Consider the following 20,255-nt stretch of genomic DNA (forward strand, 5'->3'; position numbering starts at 1 on the left):
TATATATACAGAAGTATGTGGACACCCCTTCAAATTAGTGGATTTGTCTATTTCAGCCAAACCCGTTGCTGATAGGTGTATAAAATCAAGCACACAGCCATGCACTCTCCATGGACAAACATTGGCAGTAGCATGGCCTTTCTGAAGAGCTCATTGACTTTCAACGTGGCACCGTCATAGGATGCCACCTTTCCAGCAAGTCAGTTTGTCAAATTTCTGCACTGCTAGAGCTGCCCCGGTCCACCTTTAAGTGCTGTTATTGTGACGTAGAAACATCTAGGAGCAACACAGACTCAGCACGAAGTGGTAGGCCATACAAGCTCACAGAGTGAGACCACCGAGTGCTGAAGCACAAAGCACGTAAAAAATCATCTGTCCTCGATTGCAACACTCCCTACTGAGTTCCAAACAGCCTCTGGAAGCAACTTCAGCACAATAACTTTTCATCTGGAGCTTCATGAAATGTGTTTCCCAGGCCGAGCAGCCACACACAAGCCTAATATCACCACACGCAATGAGTCGGCTGGAGTGGTAAGCTCGCCGCCATTGGACTCTGGAGCAGTGGAAACGTGTTCTCTGGAGTGATGAATCACGCTTCACCATCTGGCAGTCTGACGGACAAATCTGGGTTTGGCAGATGCCAGGAGAATGCTTCCCGCCCAATGCATAGTGCCAACTGTAAAGTTTGGTGAAGGAGGAATAATGGTAATGAGGCTATTTTTCATGGTTCAAGCTAGGCCCCTTAGTTCCAGTGAAGGGAAATCTTAACGCTACAGCATACAATGACTTTCTAGACCATTCTGTGCTTCCAACGTTGTGGCAACAGTTTGAAGAAGGCCCTTTACTGTTTCAGCATGACAATGCCCCTGTGCACAAAGCAAGGTCCAAACAGAAATGGTTTGTTGAGATCAGTGTGGAATAGAATGACAGACTCCTAGATTATGGCGGATGGCAGTCGGTATGACACTGGCCTTTCATGGAATGTTTGACTAATATGACACTGACCTAATTTTGATTAAACTCATTTGTCTACTCATATAGTCAATGGATACCTTATATTGTTCTTCAGAAACTGTTAACACAAGAAAAGGAAAATGCATCTGAACTGTAATATCATAGTAAACGTCATTAGAGATTTAATGAAAGCAGGACTACGGAAAGAACTGGGAAATAGAGTCAACCCCCATATCTTCCACACGCTGTCTCACCACCACTCTTTCTAGTGATGTGTGTGTGCGTGTGTGTGTGTGTGTGTGTGTGTCTTTTTCTTTCCTGAGATGTTCTATGACAGGTCCTATTGTTAGGTCATCAAACAGCTGGATACCTCGGAGTGACGGAGAAGAGAAAAGATCTATTGGAGAGGTCGTCACCTTCCCATCTCTCTTTACCACACAAACACAGGCATGCACACACACGCACACACACTGCCTGTGTACTAAATAATGGAAGGCGTTGATTTCTAAGCACAGATCCAGGATCAGCTCTTCCCGAGACCAAACCTAACCAACAACAAAAAGGTTCAATGTATATCTGACCCAGACCTAAGATAACCTACTACACCCGACTCAGTCTGAAACCTATCGGTCCACTCCTTAGTGACCAGTGACCACTGATCTAAAATAAGACGATAGGTGGGTAACTAAAGGTGGGAACCAATGGTTAGTAGTGTGAGTCATTGACATCACTGGTATAGTGAGACTTATGATCCTGGTACACCTGTTTTCATCTTAAACCTGTCCGTCCACTCCTTAGTGACCACTGATATAAAATGACTAAAATTAGACGCGATAGGTGGGAACCAATAAGAGGTGGAACCAATGGTTAGTGACTGTGGGCATTTAATATCATACACTTAATGTTGTGGGCGGGTGGCCAGCCACTTTGATTTCACTTAGTTGTTTGAGATCAGAGGTCATGAGGACAGCCGTGCCATTGGCCCATTTAAAAGCATTGGAACTCAGCCTGTCTCTAGGCTAGACGGCATGAGGAAGAGCATAACTGGAAGGTTGGATTGCAGCACAGCGTTCCATAGACATCCATGAATTGGCACGGGCATCGGAATGCTCTACGACGAACGATGACAGACGTGTTTAGATGAGAGTGAGAGAGACCGGGTGGGTGGTGCGATTGGGGACGTTGCCCCCCCACCGGAGGACTTTGGCAGGCCTGGTAGGTTTTTCAGTAACGACAGGCATTCTGGCAGGCAGTGTATCGGCCAGCTCGCATTTCAAACGGGCGCCTCTCTTGACGCAGCTTTCCACTAGTCCTTCTAGAAATAATGTTGGGAGTGGTAATATTAAAACGGTCTCTCTACGGGCTGAGGGATTACTATCTCCATCCAGTCACTGCACAGCACAATGCCCTAAGCCTTCCTCAGTAGCATACTGAAACATTCAGGTGTCACTCACTCATGTTAGTGACCACAACAAGCATATTGCTGTGTATATATCATTGGCTATTGTCATGACTCTCTAAATTGCAAAATAACAAGGCAGACACATGCACACACAGCTATGCACTGACACGTGCACACACATGGTATGCAACAACAGAATGCATCAGTAGTACCCTACTATGTCACTTCTCCAGTATGACTCAAACCCCAGCCTGTAAGGACACACACACACACACACACACACACACACACACACACACACACACACACACACACACACACACACACACACACACACACACACACACACACGGCACTCCTCACCCCTCTGATCTGATCACAGGTCCACTGGTGATTGCCGTTTGTCTCTGAGGACAATGTGCTATTTGTGAACCCGCCGTATGTAAACTGAGATGGCAGACTGTCGGCTGTGTCTAAAAATCACGGTTGGGGCTGGTGGCCTGCCCCCCACCCCCACCCAACTACCCCCCAGAAGAGGCCCCCAAGGCAGGGCACCATGGAGGGTGGCCTGGGCTGCCCCTGTCCCCAGGGTTTGGCGGGTTGGGGGGGGGGTAACTTTTGGGGAGAAGCGTCAGCTGCCACGGTCACTTGGTGGATGAATGGAATAGTCAGCATCAGACAGCAGCTCACGGCTGTCAGTCAAGGATCCACCCTGAAGCGATGGGTTTGTGGGCTACAACAGAGATGGGAAGGTGACACACTGGGCCTCTCCTAACTGTGAGATGTGTTGTATTTTATTAGACACGTACTTTCAGGCATCCATCTCATGACCCATCCACGTTTGGTGTTACGTATGTGATTAGAAGACCACAGAACATTCTTCAAGGCCTTTGGAGAGGACACAACGCGGTAGCACACAACGCTCATTCAGAAGCTGCATTAAGGGGAATGGGGTAATGGATATAATTTACAGAGGGTTATACACAATATTCTTGTGAGGTGATGTCAGGGGTGACAAGATGTACCGTGCAAGGTTCTCCTCAACCAGTTAACGGATCTTTAATAGAGGAAGTGGAGGAAATGGATGACGTAACTATAGCCTTGTGATGATAGAACACCCTAAAGCTAATCATTTCATGCTGTACATCCAGCACTATTCTATCTCTGATATAAACACAGAACACAACACTGATATAGTACAGTACTGTATAAATATGGATCTGCTTTCATAGTAGGGGTCACAATGGGGCAAAAATTCACACTAAATCTGCTAGATTACATGGATGTTGTTTTAATGGAGTGCAGTGATGAGGTCATCTCTCACGAGACATGCACACACACACACACACACACACACACACACACACACACACACACACACACACACACACACACACACACACGTGTGTACATCTGGGAGTTGAGAGAGAGCATTGTAAGCGATAGCATCATGACGTCACCTCTTTTCCTGGATTGGCCTCCAAACACCAGAACGTACTGTAACAGCAGCGGGCAAAAATAGATCACAGTTCCCAAACAAAGCGGTGATGACTGAATTTAAAAAATGTAAGAATCACTCAGGCAGTGGTTGGAATTAGATCATTAGGGTACGTTTGGGGTCGACCGTCAATGAGTACAGAGTAACACAAGGAGCGGGGCAGCTGTGGTAGTCATTAGATATAAGTTCCTCATTAAAACGGATCGTGATACAGATTTTGCTCAATGAAAGAAAAATGTATTATTGTTACAACACAATGATGGTCTTGGAGTAAGGACACCCTGTCCAGTCGAAAAGAACATCAGGTGATAACTGCACCATCTCAAAGCAGGTCTGGTAAGACAAACAAATTAAAAGGGCCGCTGATTTCCAGAACTTTGAGGCGCAGCACGCAATTAAGAGGCATACAACCGAACAGGTCAATTAACATTATTACGTTTCACCCATCATGAAATGCCTGTTAAATGTCAGTATGTGTGGGTATAGCAGGGCTGTTGAATTGAACACTTGTTAAAGAAGCAGAAGCTTGGAGACATCCCTCCCTTGCTTTGTTGACCTTTAGGGGAGAGAGAGGCGAGCTGCACCCACCTACCCAGACTGAATGATGATGTCATGCCACCCACCTCCAGACCAGTGGTGGATTGATCTCTGTAGCACCACACCTTAGCCCCCCTGGGCTGCATGTAGCTGTGTTCTCACTGCCCTGCACCCGAGGGAGGCAGGTGGAGGGACTTTAGGAGGGAGGCGGTCGTGGGGTTAGGGTCAGGGGTAATGTGGTTACAAGCCAAGTTAACTGCTCCAATCCAATCGTTCTTGATTAGAGGTTGTTGCATCATTTCACCCACTCCAGGGCAGACAGACCACCACTCTTTCCTCCCACGCTACCCCCTCCTATAGTCTAGTTATTCACCCCCTCTCCCTCCTGTAGTATCTTCCCCCTTTCTCTAATATCTTCCCCTCTCTCACTATCTTCCCCTCCCCCTCCTCTAGTATCTCCCCCTTTCTCTCTCTAAGGGGCAGCAGTTCAAGTCCCCAACCTGACAAGGTACAAATCTGTCGTTCTGCCCCTGAACAGGCAGTTAACCCACTGTTCCTAGGCCGTCATTGAAAATAAGAAAAAATATCACCCCCTTTCTCCTCTAGTCTTTCACCATTTCACTCTCTAATATATTCTCCCTCTCTTACCCCCTCTCTCCCTCTAATATCTTCCCTCCTCTATCCCCCCTCTCCTCTAGTATCTCCCCCTCATATCTTCTCCCCATCTCTCTCCCTCTAATATCTTCCCCCTCTCTCTCCTCTAGTATCTCCTCTAGTATCTCCCCCTCATATCTTCTCCCCATCTCTCTTCTCTAGTATCTCCACCCCCCCCTCTCTCTCCCTCCTCCTTCAGTGTGCAGCCTAGGCCTAAGGGGGAGACCCGTCCCATCGATCATGGCCAATTACCACAGCAACCCTCTCAGGACAGTACAGTGACAGTCAGACCTGGGTTCAAATACTATTTGAAATCACTTCAAATTCTTTATTTGAGTGTTATTGAGTTTGCCTGGAGTAATGGAACCAGTAGAATAGTCGCACAGCTGTAAACCCAGTCCATCTAGAACCACAGGCAGGCCAAATCAACAGTTAAGTATTTGAAAGATTTCAAATCATATTTGAACCCAGGTCTGCTGTCTACAGATCTCCAATAACCTCTTGTCTACTGTATACTTCACTTTATGAGTCCTCTGAGTAGAATGGAGAGGATGGCTGAGAGATCAGTTGGTTAGTCCCCATAGGACAGTGATATGGAGGGGGTCACCTTCTGGAAAATGACAGTGGCTGCATCTGAAATCCCATCCTATTCCCTGTATAGCGTACTACTTTATACCAGGGGCCAGAGGGCCAACCAACCGATCTCTCCACAATCTCACCAAGATTTCCATTTCAAATCAAATCAAATTTGATTTGTCACATGCTTTGTAAACAACAGGTGTAGGCTAACAGTGAAATGCTGACTGATGTGCCCACTGAGAACAAAAGAAATTGAAAACATTTGAGAAAAAAAGCCAAACAACTCAGACGTAGCCAACCTTGTCGTGTACCAAGCTCAGTTTCCAAATGTTTTTCTCCTATTCAAAGGGAGGAATCCCCTAGCCCTCACTCTGCTGTGACAGCCATCACTATTAACGTTGAACATAATGAACATCAACGCAAAACTATATTTCTTAGAGTTAATGGCTCTTTACCACCATCTAGTGGTTGGTTTCATGGTTGACTTTGAAACAGTACAATATAGAATTCTAGTTTGGATATTCTGTCACTTGCACCTTTAAAGGGAAAGATTGACCCATTTTGATTGTTATATTGTTTTTGTGCATCTCTGAGCAATTTTCTATCTATGCTGGAAGTTAATGTTAATAGGAATACAGCTTTTTGATCATGAAAACCTATATCATACATGTCCAGGGTTGGGTAGGTTACTCTCTAAATGTAATCCGTTAGTTACTAGTTATCTGTCAAAAATTGTAATCAGTTACAATTTTGGATTACCCAAACTCAGTAACGTAATCTGATTACATTCTGTTACTTTGTTTACTTTCCCCTTAAGAGGCATTAGAAGAAGACAAAAATGTATGTTACCAATTGATTTACGCTGAAATAGATGCCGTTCAATGTTAAAGTTTACATAGCTGGCCATATATGGATGTAAAGTGTTACTTAATGGGTTGGTTATGTAGGCTTCTTCTAAACCATCACTTTCTACTACATATATGATTAAATTATATCTTTACATTGAAAATCAAAGTCTATCAGAATTCCAGTCATTCCAATAAATGTTATACTCCTTGATCTTCAAGAATAGGACTTGGAAATATGGAAGTATAGATTAGGCTAATTGTTTTAACTGAGCTATGGACTTATTAGCCAACCCTTCTCTGTTTATGATTTTGTTGTCAAGGAGGACTGATTTGGCTCATTGATTCGAGTTGTTGAGCTCATGGAATTGCATGCTTTGAGCACTACTGAAAAGTGCTATTTTCATGTGAAAAATGAATGTCATATGCTGCATTTTCTATAGGCCTATTGTTTACTTTTTTGTTGGTGACACTTTGATATCTTGATAATATGCAGCTGTTTAAAGGGCAAATCCACAGATTAAACAATAAAATGGACACCCCGCCTGTTTTGGTTGAGGGATAGGCCTGGAGAAATGTAACCACTCTCAGATTAATAGACAGAGCTATAGATGCAAGGACTGACCATCCGTGACATAACAATGGTTTTAACCATGTTGAGGTTATATAGTGTTTGTTTACATTTACAATGTTCATAAACATTGGAATAAAACAAGCTAATATTTTGGGTTCTAAACTCATGAGGCATTTATAAATTACTCTTTAAAAAAAAAAAAATCAATGGATAGATCATTCTAATTTATAAATCCAAAAATGGATGTAGCCACTACAGATTGCCCCTTTAAGTCTATCAAAGGTGTACAAGTTCAAGCATGTGTCCATTAGGACAATGGATATATTTTTTAATTATCAGCATGAATTACATTAAGCAATAAAAGCCACTTTTATTCCATAGGCTTGGATCCGCACTTGGTGCAAGAGCACATTTTTCATTGGCTGTCCACAGGTTTCAAAAACAATGATTGTTAGGCTTAAATTTATCGAATTCAACTATTGGGTTAAAATATTTGGATTAGTGAACAGCCACCCACAACCCGTAAGTCGCAAATCGCAAAATGAGAGTAGCAGTGTGATTCGCATCAAAGTGCTATGTAGCTATCAATAATAAGTGATATCCGTATCGCCGTAGACTACACCACTGCTGTCATCCTTACCTCCAAGCGTTTATTCAAGTTGGTTGCCGACAGCAGTCGCACAATTGGAAGACAGCTTGGACTGTAGCCTACAAAAGCCAATTCCTTTCTTTTCCCACAATCCATCAAACAAATTGGGTGTGCCAAGAAACACACTTAAAAAGTGAACCTTTTTTTCGATGCTGATTTGAATGTCATTGACAAAAACAGAAGTGTCAAAGATTTTTCGCAAATATCCTTTCGGAATTTATAAGTAATCCTCGAAGTAAACATCTAGTTTTTCGAAAGTATATAATCTGATTACAATATTTTTGCTGGTAATGTGACGGATTTACTACAGGTAGTTTTTGTAGTCCCTTACATGTTACTGATTACATATACGCCATTACTCCCCAAAACTGTACGTCAGATTTCAATACTGGCCGATGTCATAACGTGGGAGGTTATTCCCACACCAAAAAATGTGTAATTTAACAGAGGGTCTCTCCTATTTGTCTGCCTCTTTAGTCCAGGGTGTCGTTGCGAATGTCACACTGCGAGCCCCTGGTGAGATTTTAAGAATCCTACATTGATAGTTGGTTTAGGCGATTTTACAGCTAGCTAGCTACTTCACATGCTAATATTAACTTTGGTATTATTGTATGTAGCTACGTTTACTAGCTTGCTACCTAGCTCGCCAGCCAGCCCATAGAGCGTTGCATGTTTTGTAGTTGACTTGAGCTGCAACAGATTTCCACATGTTGCTACCAACCTTGTAATGACAAAATAAATACTTATTCACAAAAAAACATTCTAACAGTGTTATTTAACACTGTAAATAAAAGGAATTGTGGTTTTGGGTGGATTTTTCCTTTAAAGCTGTATGGCAACGTAAGAATTGCTGTGTAAATGCTATAAGCTTGATACTTGGTCTGGAGGACAAATTGAATTGTGGAATAACAATTGTCATTAACTATAACACATTGACAAGAACTGTATAGAGACACTTTTAATTGTTGAACCGCAGAATATGAAGGTATATTGCGTTTAATTAGAGTAAATAGATTGTATTAATTCAGATGTGCATTTTTTGATGGAGAACCAACGACCCGCAGTAGTCTGCTGCCCTCTTGTGGACAAACCCCACAATTTCACTTTCAAAAAACACCACCATACTCAGGAAATGGTGTTTATTCATAAGATACCATTTTAAAATGACATGAATTGGATGACTCTTTGATAAAACACTCCTTTGGCTCCCAAAGGTAGGTGTGTGTGTGGGCGAGTTTGTTTTGCATAGCCCTGTGCACACGGGTGGTTGAAGATTTCACTTTAGGACCAATGATCTAATATGTAAACCCAGGGCACCAGGCAATGCAAAACAAACTCACCCTGTGTGTGCACGCATACGTATGACTCTGGTGGTCCACCCAGGTTGGGTCTCTAAGCCATCGGCCCAAGGGGGGGCCAGTAGGGTAGGGCTACGTTCCAAATACCCACACTAACATCACTTAGAACGGAGCAATGTACCATGGAATGCTAGTGTGGGTACTGGAACAGCCATACAGGTGTCAGGGCATCAGGAGGATGGATATGGAGGTCTCTGATGGCAGGAGGGTTTGGTCCTTTAGTCGTCCAGGAAGAAGTAGTTCCCACTCTTCTTCTGTTCACAATCCTAGATATACAACATATAGATTGGGTTAGAGGAGCCACAATCCTAGATATACAACAGGTGAGAGCAAATTAAATCAAATGGAGTGATGCTGAATGAAATGACTGAAAGTCAATACGTTTACTAAAAACACAAAAGGGATGTATAAAAATGTAGGTTTTAAACACTCAGTATTTCCCTGTACTAGAGGTCGACCAATTATGATTTTTCAACACCGATACCGATTATTGGAGGACAAAAGAAGCCGATACCAATTAATCGGGCGATTTTTACAATGTATTTGTAATGACAATTACAACAATACTGAATGAACACTTATTTTAACTTAATATAATACATCAATAAAATCAATTTAGCCTCAAATAAACATGTTCAATTTGGTTTAAATAATGCAAAAACAAAAGTGTTGGAGAAGAAAGTAAAAGTGCAATATGTGCCATGTAAGAAAGCTAACATTTAAGTTCCTTGCTCAGAACATGAGAACATATGAAAGCTGGTGGTTCCTTTTAACACAAGTCTTCAATATTCCCAGGTAAGAAGTTTTAGGTTGTGGTTATTATAGGAATTATAGGACTATTTCTCTCTATACCATTTGTATTTCATATACCTTTGGATGTTTTTAATAGTCACTTTAATATTGCCAGTGTAACAGTATAGCTTCCGTACCTCTCCTCGCTCCTACCTGGGCTCGAACTAGGAACACAACAGCCACCCTGGAAGCAGCGTTACCCATGCAGAGCAAGGGGAACAACTACTCCAAGTCTCAGAGCGAGTGACGTTTGAAACGCTATTAGCGCGCACCCCGCTAACCATTTCACATCACATTGTTACACCAGCCTAATCTCGGGAGTTGATAGGCTTGAAGTCATAAACAGCAGAGCTGCTGGCAAAACGGACAAAAGTGCTGTTTGAATGAATGCTTATGAGCCTGCAGGTGGCTACCATCACTCAGTCAGACTGCTCTATCAAATCATAGACTTAGTTATAACATAACACACAGAAATACGAGCCGTAGGTCATTAATATGGTAGAATCCGGAAACTATCATCTCGAAAACAAGACGTTTATTCTATTCGCAACGAGCCAGGCGGTCCAAACTGTTGCATATACTCTAACTCTGCGTGCAATGAACGCTAGAGAAGTGACACAATTTCACCTGGTTAATATTGCCTGCTAACCTAGATTTCTTTTAGCTAAATATGCAGGTTTAAAAATATATACTTCTGTGTATTGATTTTAAGAAAGGCATTGGTGTTTATGGTTAGGTACACGGAGCAACGACAGTCCTTTTTCGCGAATGCCGCACTGCATCGATTATATGCAACGCAGGACATGCTAGATAAACTAGTAATATTGATTATGATTGATTAAGTTTAATGCTAGCTAGCAACTTACCTTGGCTTCTTACTGCATTTGAGTAACAGGCAGGCTCCTCGTGAGGCAGGTGGTTAGAGCGTTGGACTAGTTAACCGTAAGATTGCAAGATTGAATCCCTGAGCTGACCAGGTAAAAAGCTGTCGTTCTGCCACTGAACAAGGCAGTCATTGAAAATAAGATTTTGTTCTTAACTGACATGCCTAGTTAAATAAAAGGTGTAAAAAAAATATTTTATTTTTCAAAATCGTCAAAAATCGGCGTCCAAAATTACAGATTTCCGATTGTTATGTACTTGAAATCAGCCCTAATTAAATTGACCATTCCGATTAATCGGTCGACCTCTACCCTGTACCTTTATGGAATTCATCTTGTTGATCCTTGGTCGGAAGTTGTTGGGGTCTCTCCTGAACGTTATCTCCAGCTGTGATAGGAACTTGTTCATCCCTGCGAGTAAGGTCTGTGGCCTGATAGGTCAAAAGATGACGGGCCCGTGTTACACAGTTGGTTAAGAGCTAAACATCTGTCTTGTCATGAAAATACCACTTTGTCAGACTGGAACATAAATTTCAGTCAGGATTTGACAGTATGCTTACAAATGAACCAATAAGCAGTTTGAAAGAGCTAAGAGTTCCATTAAAGGAAGAAAACAATAGCCACCACAGATAAGAACATCAGATATTAAAAGCCACCACAGATAAGAACACCAGATATTAATAGCCACCACAGATATTAAAAGCCACCACAGATAAGAACATCAGATATTAAAAGCCACCACAGATAAGAACATCAGATATTAAAAGCCACCACAGATAAGAACACCCAACGTCATGCTGCTGGGTAAATCAGTGGATGAGACTCAAGCCAAATGAATGGAGGGTTAACGTACGTGTTGGCAGCGGTGCTTCGCGAGGGAATACCGTCAAACACAATGACGCGGTCAGCCAGGTAGGTGGCCATGATGAAGTCGTGCTCCACCACAAACGCAGTCTTCTTGGCGTGGAGGATGAATCTACAAACAATGAATGTATCAAAATCAATGGCGTCCATTAAGGTTTGGGAGGTTGTAGGGTTTTTGTATTTCCTGTCAAACAACATATTCAGGGTTTGTGAATGGTACTGCTGTGAGCAATGTACAGCACGAGGTGGATCGCTTTGCTGGAGGTAGAAGTTCACCCCACCCTAACCACAGATCTAGGATCAGAGTGTGTGTGTTTACCTTTTGATGACCTTGGCACACACGAGACGCTGCTCAGAGTCCAGGTAGGCAGAGGGCTCGTCTATCAGGTAGACATCAGCTGGTTTCCCCAGACACAGGGCCATGGCCACCCTCTGCAACTCTCCTCCAGACAGGTTCTGGACCTACAGAGACAAGCAGGGGGGTGTTCATTAGACACCAAACGGAGGAAAACGGACTGAAACAGAGAGTACCTGGACATGTCCAATAAGAAATGCTTGCTTTCCTAGTGGTTAGAGCGTTGACTAGTAAACGAAAGGTTGCAAGTTCGAATCCCCAAGCTGACAAGGTACAAATCTGTCGTTCTGCCCCTGTACAAGGCAGTTGTTCCTAGGCCGTCATTGAAGGAAAGTGATTTGCATTAGACATGTTTTATTCTGTTCTTAATGGACAAGTTAAGGAAGAAGTTGCTCATCGTTGCAAAACATTCAATGAAAACTGAACACAACCCAGAAAGCACAACTTACGTCCTGGTCGATGATGCTCTCAATCTGCATAGGCTTCATGACGTCAGTCACAAACTGGGGGTGAGTGTAGGCGTCTCGGATCTTCTCATGGAGCAGAGCCCGCACACTACCCTACAGTCAGAGGACATGAGGAAGTTAGTCAGGGGCTGAGGGGCACACTACCCTACAGCCAGAGGACATGAGGAAGTTAGTCAGGGGCTGAGGGGCACACTACCCTACAGCCAGAGGACATGAGGAAGTTAGTCAGGGGCTGAGGGGCACACTACCCTACAGACAGAGGACATGAGGAAGTCCTCATGAGATGAGTGGCAGGTGTCTGTTAGAGGTGTGTAGTTGTCAAGGCAGTGACTGGTTGGTACCTACTTTGAATTTGGGGCTGATCTTTTGGGGTTTGTAGCTGACGTTCAGGATAGGCACTTCCCCTTTGGAAGTAATAGAAAATGTTTAGGAAAAATGGACAGAGAGTGTACAAAACAATAGGAACACCTACCTAATATTGTGTTGCACCACCCCCTATTGCCATCAAAACAGTCCCACTTCAATATTTTGTCTTGCCCATTCTCCCTCTGAAAGGCACACACACACACACAATCCATGTCTCAATTGTCTTATTAAGGCTTAAAAATCCTTATTTAACCTGTCTCCTCCCCTTCATCTACACTGATTGAAGTGGATTTAACAAGTGACATCAATAAGGGATCATAGCTTTCACCTGGATTCTTTGTCATGGAAAGAGCAGGTGTTCCTAATGTTTTGTACACTCAGTGTATATTAAGAGTACATGGTTCCAGCAATTCGACGATGTGAAGAGGAACTAAAATTTGTCAAATGTTATTTACCCCCTTCATCTGGTTTCAGACGGCCTGCCAGCATTCTGATGAACGTGGTTTTGCCCGTCCCTGAAAGAGAGGATTTAGAAATAACACTCATTATATGGAACTTGGTTGATAAAGACACACACACTCCTCCCCCGCCTCCTCACCATTCTCTCCCAGCATGACCATGATCTCAGAGTCAGTGAACTCTCCTTCCAGGATCTCCAGGGCAAAGTCTCCCATGTTCTTCTTCATGTGGGGGTACTGGTAGTGGCACATCCTCTTGATCTCCTCCTCGTTGGCCGTCTCCGCCACCTAGTGTTGTATTACTACATTATTATGAACTGGACGGTTTGAGCCCTGAATGCTGATTGGCTGAAAGACCACATACTTTTTGTCTTACCCGTGGTAAGTACTTTTTACTACTCTAACTACGTTGGTAACCAGTTTATAATAGCAATAAGTCACCTCTGGGGTTTGTGGCACTGCGTTGCGTCATGCATAAGAACAGCCCTTTGCCGTGGTATATTGGCCATATGCCACATATCATCAGGCTTAATTGTATCACATTACCTTGAACACCAGCGATATCTCCCTGAAGCGCAGATTCTCCGTGGGCACATAGCCGTCCAGGAAGATGTTGATGCCTGGAGAAAGGACCGGAGGAGGCCTGGGGTTAGAGGTGAAGTGGTCAAGTGAACAGGACAGGTGTGCATTGGGAAGATATCCATTGGTTGTGGTGATATGCTCCACTGACAGATTGTGAAAAGCTGTGTTACCATTTGGAGGGTAAGTGACAGAGGGGTGGTCTATGGGGTGCTGCGCTAGGCTACGGCCTTAAGGCTTTGAAATGTCTGTACCAGTTGGCTCTGCAGCAGACCCATTAGAGTTAGTCCCTAGTGGGGTCAGAGTGGGGGTTTACTGTAGCAGAGATCAAGTTGAGACAGATCTTCATTTGTCTTCACAGACTAGACTGTAGCCTGCCATGTACTGAGGATATACTTTATCCATTGATATCAATGCAAAATAATAATAATAAAGTACACATACCAATAGCCAGGGCGTCATTGTGAATGAAGTAAGAGGGTGGTAGAGGTAGTTTCGCCTTCCCTGACTCCAAAGGCCATAGTGACCGCTCCATAAGCACTGGACACTCCTTACAGACCGCGTGGTGTTTATGGTGTAATATGAAGTATTTAGGGTCCTACCTTCTCTAACTCCAAAGGGCATAGTGACCACTCCATAGGCGCTGGGCACTCCATACAGACAGCAGATGAAGTCAGACAGGTAGTCCAGCACACTCAGGTCGTGTTCCACCACTATGATGTATCTGGGAGAGCGGACAAAGTAAGAGTCTACAAGACAAGAAAAAGCTGATGGAAGAACAGTGGATAATGTTCAAGTAGGCATAAAACCAAAAGTAAACCAAGTGAAATAGGGCGGAACAACCAGGTTGGTGTTTACTAGGAATAAAGCAGAAAAAAACTGCCAGGGCAGTACTACCTGAATTTGTCCAATGAGAAACTATGGTTTTTCTTTTTCTGTTGCAAAACGCTTTGCTACTGTATGCCCTTTTGAACAGGACTCAGCTCTCTAGTGAGAGCATCATGTAATGTAACAGACCTGTCTGGGGAGATGAGGGAGCGGATGGTGACGGCAGCTCTTAGACGTTGCTTAACATCCAGGTAACTGGACGGCTCGTCAAACATGAAGCTGGAAGGAACCACATAAAGAGAGCCGCGTTAAGAACCACAACAACATAGTCTTGGACGGCTTCCACTGAAGCTGGTGCTGTTGACTTACATGTCTGCTCTCTGGATGCAGACCACAGCGATGGCAAAGCGCTGCAGCTCTCCTCCTGATAGGTCCTCCACATTCCTCTCCCTGAGATGAGTCAGATCTGGGACAGGAGAGATTAAATAATCTGCTGGCCAAATTGCATATTTTACTGACAACTTGACTGTAGAAGTGGGTCAAAAGTAGAGTTCGACCGATTAATCGTAATGGCCGATTAATTGGGGCCGATTTCAGGTTTTCATAACAATCGGTAATCGGCATTTTTGGACACAGATTATGGCCGATTACATTGCACTCCATGAGGAGACTGCGTGGCAGGCAGACTACCTGTTATGTGAGTGCAGCAAGGAGCCAAGGTAAGGTGCTAGCTAGCAAACTTAGCTTGTAAAAAAAACAATCAATCTTAACATAATCACTAGTTAACTACACAAGGTTGATGATATTACTGGTTTATCTAGCATGTCCAGCATTGCATATAATCGATACGGTGCCTGTTGATTCAATGATAAATTACAGCCTACTTCGCCAAATGGGTGATTTAACAAGCGCATTTGTGGAAAAAAGCACTGTCGTTGCACCAATGTGTACCTAACTATAAACACCAATGCCTTTCTTAAAATCAATACACAAGTATATATTTTTTTAAACCTGCATATTTAGTTAACATTGCCTGCTAACATGAATTTATTTTAACTAGGGAAATTGTGTCACTTCTCTTGCATTCTGTGCAAGCAGTCAGGGTATACGCAGCAGTTTGGGCCGCCTAGCTCGTTGCGAACTGTGTGAAGACCATTTCTTCCTAACAAAGACCGTAATTAATTTGCCAGAATTGTACATAATTATGACATAACTTTGACGGTTGTGTAACGTAACAGCAATATTTAGACTTAGGGATGCCACCCGTTAGATAAAATACATAACGGTTCCGTATTTCACTAAAAGAATAAACGTTTTGTTTTTGAAATGATCATTTCCGGATTTGACCATATTTATAACCCAAGGTTCGTATTTCTGTGTGTTATTATAATTATGTCTATGATTTGATAGAGCACTCTGAGCGGTGGTAGGCAGCAGCAGGCTTGTAAGCATTCATTCAAACAGCACTTTACTGCGTTTGCCAGCAGCTCTTCGCAATGCTTCAAGCATTAAGCTGTTTATGACTTCAAGCCTATCAACTCCCAAGATTAGGCTGGCAATACTAAAGTACCTATTAGAACATCCAATAGTCAAAGGTATATGAAATACAAATGGTATAGAGAAATAGTCCTATAATAACTACAACCTCTTACCTGGGAATATTGAAGACTTGTTAAAAGGAACTTCAACGTTAACTTTTTTACATGGCACATATTGCACTTTTACTTTCTTCTCCAACACTTTGTTTTTGCATTATTTAAACCAAATTGAACAGGTTTCATTATTTGAGACTAAATTGATTTTATTGATCTATTATGTTAAAATAGTGTTTAATCGGTATTGTTGTAATTGTCATTATTACAAATATATATCTAAAAAAATAATTTGGCCGATTAATCAGGATCTGCTTTTTTTGGTCCTCCAATAATTGGTACCGGCATTGAAAATTCATAATCGGTCGACCTCTAGTCAAAAGGAACATTTTTTAAAACATAAATGGAAAGAGGTAGGATTACACACAAATTAAGGTGAGAAACCAATCTAAACGTACCGAGCTGCTCACAGACGATGGTCTCAGTCTTGGAGTCGTCTTTCCTGCTTAGAATGGAGCCCACAGTCCCCTAGCGGCAGAACACAGCACTACTGTTAGCCCGTCAGACAACAATTCTGTACAGATCTGTGTATCTGGAACGCACAAATTCTATCCCCGCATTAATTTCTACAGGCCTGAACCCACACCCACAGGCTTGACTGACCTTGACAGTCTTGGGGATCTGGTCGACGTACTGGGGCTTGACGATGGCTTTCAGGTCATCCTCCAGGATCTTGGTAAAGTAGTTCTGGAGCTCAGAGCCACGGAAGTAGGTCAGGATCTCCTGCCAGTCTGGTGGAGCCTGGTGGAGGAACGGGAGAGAATTGAGCTTTTGAAACTAGGGATAGAGTGATGGTAACACAGCATTTAAGTAACTAGTTGCATTTCTGTAATTTAGCTGACATTGTAAGATCATTCAGCTGACACTAAAGACATTCTGCGGACATTATAATTATGCAGAGGGACTTAAGTGACCCTTTAAACATTGTAAAGCCAGATAATGTATTAGACATCTGGCTACATTCTCTACAAGGCTGTGTCATAAAACGAATAGTTACACACTTACATCGTACTTCCCCAAGTTAGGCTTCTGTTTTCCAGCCAGAATTTTCAGTGCCGTGGATTTCCCGATTCCGTTGGTGCCCACAAGTCCCAGAACCTCTCCAGGTCTGGGAATGGGTAATCTGGAATGGAATATTGCACAAGTACAGTCCATGGATTCAAGAGAGAAACAAACATTCATTGAGATTAGGCCTACAGGTCTAATGAGACAAACACAGCTCTCTTTACCTTGAAAAGTAACCCACCTATGCAACTTGAAGGAGTTGGCACAGTATCTGTGAGTTGTCTCTTTCTCGAGGTTGCTTGGCAAGTTGACAATAGACAAGGCCCCAAATGGACATTTCTGGAATAAAAAAAAGAAGTCAGTGCTAAGTGCCGTGTAGTCAGGACTGAAGGACAATGCATAAAGAAAAAACCTTTCTATCAATAGCGTGTCAGTCATTTTGTTACGATTTTACCTTGATACAGATGCCACAACCGATACAGAGCGATTCGGAAATCCACACAATTTTGCTCTGAGCTGTGACTTCTATGCACAGTTTGCCTGCAAGACAAAAAGATTAAAGATGACAATTGAGCCTTGAAAAAAGTCAACATGGACCATTTCAACTGTACATAACTTGAGGCATTATCGTTTAGGCTACGGCCTAAAGACCTGGAGGAATTAGTTAGTGTATGTGTCAGTGATATTATAATAGGCCTAGATTATCAAGTACGAGGTTCAGCACAGTAGGAAAGGATGCAACACAAGTCGTACCCATCCGAACCACAGGGCAGCTCTTCTTGCACTCTTGCCGGCATTTCTTTGGCTTGCATTTGTCATGGTTCACAATGGCGATTCTGGTGTTTTTCTCCGACATTCTGCCTGCCTCTTGTCAATTCTTAGCGGAGCAGAATCCCTCCCCAGAGTACTGCGATACAGAGATATGAGAGTTTAGATCAGACAAGGGTTAGGCTTGTAGCGTCTGCAGAGACAGTGAGTCAGATTGATAACAGTTTGGATGAATGAATACAAATGGCCTGTAAATTACTATTTATTATGAATTTCCACTAGCTGCTGCCAAGGCAGTAGCTACTCGTCCTGGGGTCCAGCAAAATTAAAGCAGTTATACAATTTTAAAAACATTACAATACATTCACAACAGATTTCACAACACATTAAGTGTGTGCCCCAAATCTGGGGGAGGCAAGGGAGAAGAATGTATCTAGCTATTTCCATCTCGTATCCATCTCCCACTTCGAGACAAGAAAGCAAGATGGATAAGGTTATAACTTAGTAGGTACAACTAGATAACGAGTAACACTGAAATATGAAATGATAGCTATCAGCAAAGAGACAGAGACTAGCTGAGCAGTGTTGATGCCACTGACAGTTTAGCTAGCTACATTAGCAAGTTTGCCAACTAACACGTAGTTTACCCTAGCTAGCTATGTTACCCTAACGGTCACTTCATCCAAATAAGCTGAAAGGCGACACTGTTGGCTATACAAACTAGTTAGCCAGCTTACTAGTATCAGTGACCTATAATTAAACACGTGGTCATTTAACTGGCAGTTATAAACTATCAAATTAACGAACAGCTGTCATGTGAAATTAATAGAGGCGGCTTTGATACACTAGCTAGCAAGCTAACGTTAATTCGCTAACGAACAGTGCTGACGTTGGTGCTAGCTCCGTTAGCTAGCCAGCTGGACAATCAGCCCATTAAAATGTTATTTGACAAGTTTGTCATTAATATAATGTATATATCAATCCAACTCACCCAGAAACACTCTTCGTGTGTTTCTGTCCTCCAGGTATGATACTTTTGGTTTTAAAGTGTCGTTTTACTACGGCGTTTCAAACAACGTGTTCTCAACTGGGACAGAACGCCGGGAGAAAAATGGCGCTCCCATGCGTAAAGTTTAGCGACGTTCAGCCATGTGTCGCTGTGACGTTGGTATCTACGACAATAAAAAGTGGGAGTAGGTTATTTGAGGTGATGGCAAAGCAGAACCATCTGTTAGACATTCATAAAAATAAATTGAAGTGTATTATCAGAAATGTTTAATTTAATTTGTGAGGCCTTCAATGTAAACTCAAACTGATGTATAATTTTACCTCTGTAATATACAATGGCTTAATTTCCTGCATGGCCTTAATAAATAAAAGTGTATCAATGGGTTCACCATGCCATCAATGAATAAAAGGGAAATATGTTACTTATCGAAAACAAGTTATTTTAACTACATATGCCCATTGATGCTAAGATGTTTAGAAATATGAATCATAATGTATTTATCATATAGGAACATTTATTTTTAAGGCATCTCTGGCTGCAGTGCAACTGGTGTCTTCATGGCACATAATGTATCATAATGTATCAAAATGCAGAATGAGACAAAGTGAGTATCCTTAAACCACCATAGGCCTACTCAAATCAGACCAAATTTAATTTAATTGGTCACATACACATATTTAGCAGATGTTATTGCGAGTGTAGTGAAACGTTTGTGCTCTTAGCTCCAACAGTGCAGAATATCTAAAAATACACAACAATACACACAAATCTAAAACTAAATGAATGGAATTAAGAAATATAGAAATATTAGGATGAGCAATGTCATAGTCCGGAGTATATGACCAAAAGTATGTGGACACCTGCTAGTCAAACATCTCATTCCAAAATCATGGATTGAGATGGTCCCCTCTTTGCTGCCATAACAGCCTTCACTCTTCTGGGAAGGAAAGCGGATACCAAGTCAGTTGTACAACTGAATGCCTTCAACTGAAACGTGTCTTCCGCATTTAACCCAACCCCTCTGAATCAGAGAGGTGCGGGGGGGCTGTCTAAATCGACATCCATGTCTACAGCACCCGGGGAACAGGGGTAGAACAACAGATGTTTTACCTTCTCAGCTTGGGGATTCAATTCAGCAACCTTTCGGTTACTGGCCCTATGCTCTGACCACTAGGCTACCT

General features: G+C 42.6%; 1 protein-coding gene across 1 annotated transcript; it reads right to left on the reverse strand.

Moving 5' to 3' along the window:
• Positions 1-8,816: 8,816 nt before the first annotated feature.
• On the reverse strand, positions 8,817-19,211 carry LOC112232042 (ATP-binding cassette sub-family E member 1). Its single transcript, XM_024398849.2, has 19 exons — positions 19,057-19,211; positions 18,051-18,204; positions 17,752-17,837; positions 17,539-17,636; positions 17,298-17,415; positions 16,896-17,033; positions 16,691-16,760; positions 15,010-15,106; positions 14,830-14,919; positions 14,415-14,536; positions 13,780-13,853; positions 13,374-13,521; positions 13,231-13,290; positions 12,755-12,813; positions 12,392-12,502; positions 11,907-12,049; positions 11,577-11,699; positions 11,043-11,154; positions 8,817-9,316 (listed from the first exon to the last, which is right to left on the reverse strand). The coding sequence occupies exons 2-19, from the start codon at positions 18,151-18,153 to the stop codon at positions 9,269-9,271; spliced, it is 1,800 nt and encodes a 599-aa protein (XP_024254617.1). The 5' UTR covers positions 18,154-18,204; positions 19,057-19,211; the 3' UTR covers positions 8,817-9,268.
• Between the last annotated feature and the right edge of the window lie 1,044 nt (positions 19,212-20,255).

This window comes from Oncorhynchus tshawytscha, linkage group LG34, assembly GCF_018296145.1.
Source record: "Oncorhynchus tshawytscha isolate Ot180627B linkage group LG34, Otsh_v2.0, whole genome shotgun sequence".
Classification (NCBI taxonomy): Eukaryota; Metazoa; Chordata; class Actinopteri; order Salmoniformes; family Salmonidae; genus Oncorhynchus; species Oncorhynchus tshawytscha.